The 4,227-nt window shown below is 40.9% G+C and overlaps 1 protein-coding gene across 1 annotated transcript; it reads left to right on the forward strand.

Annotated features, from left to right (window-relative positions):
* The first annotated feature begins 252 nt into the window (after positions 1 to 252).
* Positions 253 to 2,585, forward strand: LOC124155063 (cuticle protein 76-like). The gene is made up of 2 exons (XM_046528803.1): positions 253 to 348; positions 1,948 to 2,585. Exons 1-2 carry the CDS (start codon positions 337 to 339, stop codon positions 2,410 to 2,412), a joined length of 477 nt encoding a protein of 158 aa, XP_046384759.1. The 5' UTR covers positions 253 to 336; the 3' UTR covers positions 2,413 to 2,585.
* Positions 2,586 to 4,227: the final 1,642 nt, after the last annotated feature.

A 4,227-nucleotide genomic window follows, 5' to 3' on the forward strand; every position in this document is an offset into this window, starting at 1 on the left:
GGAGAAAAAAAATACACCAAGCCAGCCCTCATCCCTCAAAGCCCGTTACCAAACGGCTCTCCCAACCTCTACCTTTCCCAAGGAACTCCACCTACGTCCCAAAAATGGATTCACAAATTCAAAATGTGGTGCGTGTAAAACGGGTGGTGGGAAGGGGTGCGAGGCAGGCGTGGTGAGGGCGGTCGCATACGTTGGAAGGTGACTTTGGAGGCTGAGCGTGGTGTCCGAAGGTATATATAGGGTGCCCAGGTCGTCCAACAGTCATCTTGGAACAAGACCGAGAGCAAGCAAGTCCTTTAAGTCGTCGTTGAGACAATCCACAAAACCTCATTCGCCATGGCCTTCAAGGTAAGGCGGGATACGTGGAGTGCCGATCAGACGTGTATTAACGGGACGTTCTCAGGGACTCTGCCCTGGTACGCCTGGATTACATCGACGAGTTCGCCGCAGGATCGTTCTATTCCGTTACGAGAGCCAGCCGGGATAGTGTGCCTCAGAGGGATCAGCATCGCCCGTGTATCGTGTTCGACCGAGTTGCTTTCTGTACAGAGGCCCGAAGCACAAAATTTCTAATCACTACGAGAAGGAACCGCTGGAAAGTACTAATTGCTCTGCTCTTTGGGAGAGCGCATCGTACAGTCGATCTTAAGTATCTAGTGAAGCATTTAACGAAGGTATCGCAGACTCGATAAGAAATAAAAATTCGATTTGTTTGCAAAATTAAATCATAGGGATTGCATAGACAAATAGGATAAGTTTGCAGCACTTTCATTTGAGAATCGAACGAATAGTGCTTAGTAACTTGACTCGCAAGTCCCGAAGCACAAAAAAATATAACTGCGAGAAGGAACAGCCATAAAGTACCACCAAGTCCTGCTTAAGTGAGGGAAGCGTATCTGACAATCAATATCCAGAGAGGTATGTTTCAAAGGTGTAGGCGCGAATAAATACTCAATATAGATCCATCTGGTGGGTAAAATCATTGCGATTGCATAACTAGATGCATTAAAAACGCCTTAATTCAAGAATAAAATCATCCTAAGATTTATTTAGTAGGTCAGTAGTCGTAAACTGATTATTATGCCTGTCGCACACAATGGCAACTGGCCAGGGTAAATTGAAAGGCTATATATCCTTAGAACAGTTACTTGCTAGCAACTGATTTTTAAGTAAAATATTTCATTACCGAGTCTTTAAGAGAACAGAAACTAAACATGGCAAAGTATTTGTAGTAAAAGGTATTAAAACGTTTCTTTCAATAAATAGAAGCATGAAAAACCTTGATTCATTACACTCTTCTAGGAGACTATTCTCTGACTGCACCTCTAGATCAATCCGAGATTTCGACTTCATTAATGCTGAATCAAATTTTATTACAGATGTTAAGCCGGCTCCTTCCATTATATCCGTTTGAAATTCTTTTAAGAGCTTTTCAGGCTACTGCTTCAATTTTATTTATAATAACTGCCTCGATGTTCTACTCTTCCATTGATAAGTTTCCTCTCAATTTAAAGATATTCACTGAAGATTTTAGCGTTAGTTCGAAGAATTTACATGATGTACTTGGAAAAATGGCTCTCGTTGAGGGAAAATTTATTTATTATTTTTTACTGCATATATTTATTCTTAATTAAAGAGCTACCGGTATGAATTTGGTCTAAGGGATATATTTATTTCCTTAATTCAATTCCTCAACTCACAATTTCAAAACTCAAATATTAGAGTACTATCGAAGGAAATGCAATTTTGGACGTCTAATATCGGTTCCTAATGCCAGATTCCCAGAGTTATTTGGTAAACCTTCCACTAAGTGAGAAGCTCAATCAGAAAATTATACCCTTTCCCTAAGAGGTTATGCATCTTTTCCTCGATATCAGTAGTCTGTAGAGGAGGATATTTTTTCTCAGTGGTACCTAACTCATCTCCTTTTCTCTCTCTCCACCACAGTACGTCATCCTCGCCGCCGTGTTGGCTGTTGCCAACGCTGGCTACCTTGGCGCCCCCGCCGCCGTCGCCTACCACGGCGCTGCCTACGCCGCCCCCGTGGCCTACGGACACCCCTCCGTGGCCGTCGCCACCCCCGCCATCACCTCCCAGCACCAGAACACCCTGAGGAGCTACGGCAACCTCGGCCAGGTGTCCACCTACTCCAAGACCATTGACACCCCATTCTCCTCCGTCCGCAAGTCTGACGTCCGCGTGAGCAACGACGCCCTGGCCTACGCCCCCGCCGCCGTCCACGCCGCCCCCGTCGCCTACCACGGCGCCTACGCCGCCGCCCCCGCCTACCGCGCAGCCTACGCCGCCCCCGCTGTCGCCGCCCACGGAGGTCTCCTCGGAGTCGCCTACTCCGCCGCCCCCGCCGTCGCACACATGGCCTTCAACGGATACGGAATCAACTACGCCTACTAGAGAGGACCGATCCCTGAATAACAGCAGCACCCCATCACACATCCAAAGTTCCGTCTCAGCATTTGCCTTCCCTATTTTCCAGCCGATCGTCGCACCCGATTCGATGTGAACGCAAAATGCCATTTATTTATGTCTTATTTTAATTATAAATAAAATATTTCATTAAGTTAAAAGGAGTATTTGATTTATTAAAAAATCATATCCATGATAAGTCCTATGCAATTCCCTTCCATCACACCTGATACCAAGAGACCCGCCACTTTCGTCAACCGCTGTATTGAGCTCAAGTAAATTTTTGAAATGTATATCCATAAATCCGATGGAGATTAAGTACAAAATCTATAGAGGATGAAAAGTATTATAATTTAAAGCGTATTGCAGCAATGGAAAGAAAATTTGTTGAAATTATCTGCGCGTTGCTACGAAATTCAATATCTCTACTGATACCCTTAAAATAACTAAGGAAGGCACTTGTCTGTAAAAAAGCAAGATACTCGAGTTTGAGGAGCTCTAGTGTCTAAACGAAGCAATTGATTTCAATGCAATAAAAAGCATACGAAAGAGAATTTAGTTCTACGTTATATCATGTGCTTTAAAAAATTTTCGGCTGAATAGTATTTCCTGTACTTAATTGTTTCTCAAAAAAGTACCCGTTTTTTGCGCGTAAAATCAAGGTGCCCAACTTTGAGCGCTTGGCATTCCCGTAGTTTTCGTTCGTATAACTTGCAATTTTGATGTAAAGAAGCCACATCTATTACTAGCAGTTTGCGGAAAACAAATTGTTTATACCACAAAAATTAATGGAGTTGTTGCAAACAACGCAAACCTCTGCTAAATTCAAAACCAGTGAGTCAATTGAAAATTGATTGGTACTGTTATCTTTCGTAGAATGTTAGTAATGTATATACGTAGATCTACGTACGCCATTCTATTGAATCCGATTTCTTCAATTTATTCAATTGTGATTAGCTAAGCGAAAGATGAATTCATTTTTCGTCTAATAAAGGCTCAAAGAGTTAATTTGTAATCTTAAGTATCATGCATATTTATGGTTTTCACCATATTAAAAAAACTGAATGAGAGCCGAGGAACATATTATGCGTAAAATATTATTTGATAAATCGAAGACATAATTTCTCAAATTCACGGGTATTTCAAAGTAAAATATTAGAAGTTGATAAACCTAATTATAGTATAGCCACATTCAGCTACGTTTAGAGGTGCTGAGGATTACAAAATATTTTAAATGAACTCGGTAACAGAAAATCAAATTAGTATCACGAAGGCAGTCATCTCAATGTCCTATTATGTAAAGTTTTCCAAATTCCACAGCAAAATTTCAAAAGAGTAGAACTATAAAAGCAATACGTTCCAGGTTACTATTCAATTTCAAACCAGAAATGATCTTACTTATCTACAGCAGTCGAAGCTCTGACGAATAGATTTCTGACAATGCGCATGCTTCAATGAAAAGAGCAAGATATATTTCTGAAACATTTTGTTTTGGTTCCACGACAATGTAGAATCGTGGCTTGCAATTCTATTTTGGAGCTATTTAGGTGTAAAAGAGTATCACTAGTAGGTACTTCATAATTTCGTCGTGGCAGGGAAAAGGATGGTAAAAAACTTTAACCAAGCTTTTTTTATTCATTACAGGCCATCACGAAAGGGGATTATAAAATGCTAATTTTCAAAATTCTTGGTCATATTGTCTGTTAATAAATTCTTGGTACTCGAAATATGCATTTTATTTCATACCTAGCGTTTTATGTTCAGCAAAGTATGGAATCGTAGTAAGTTTGGGCATGTAATGGA

Source organism: Ischnura elegans, chromosome 3, assembly GCF_921293095.1.
Source record: "Ischnura elegans chromosome 3, ioIscEleg1.1, whole genome shotgun sequence".
In the NCBI taxonomy this organism is placed as follows: Eukaryota; Metazoa; Arthropoda; class Insecta; order Odonata; family Coenagrionidae; genus Ischnura; species Ischnura elegans.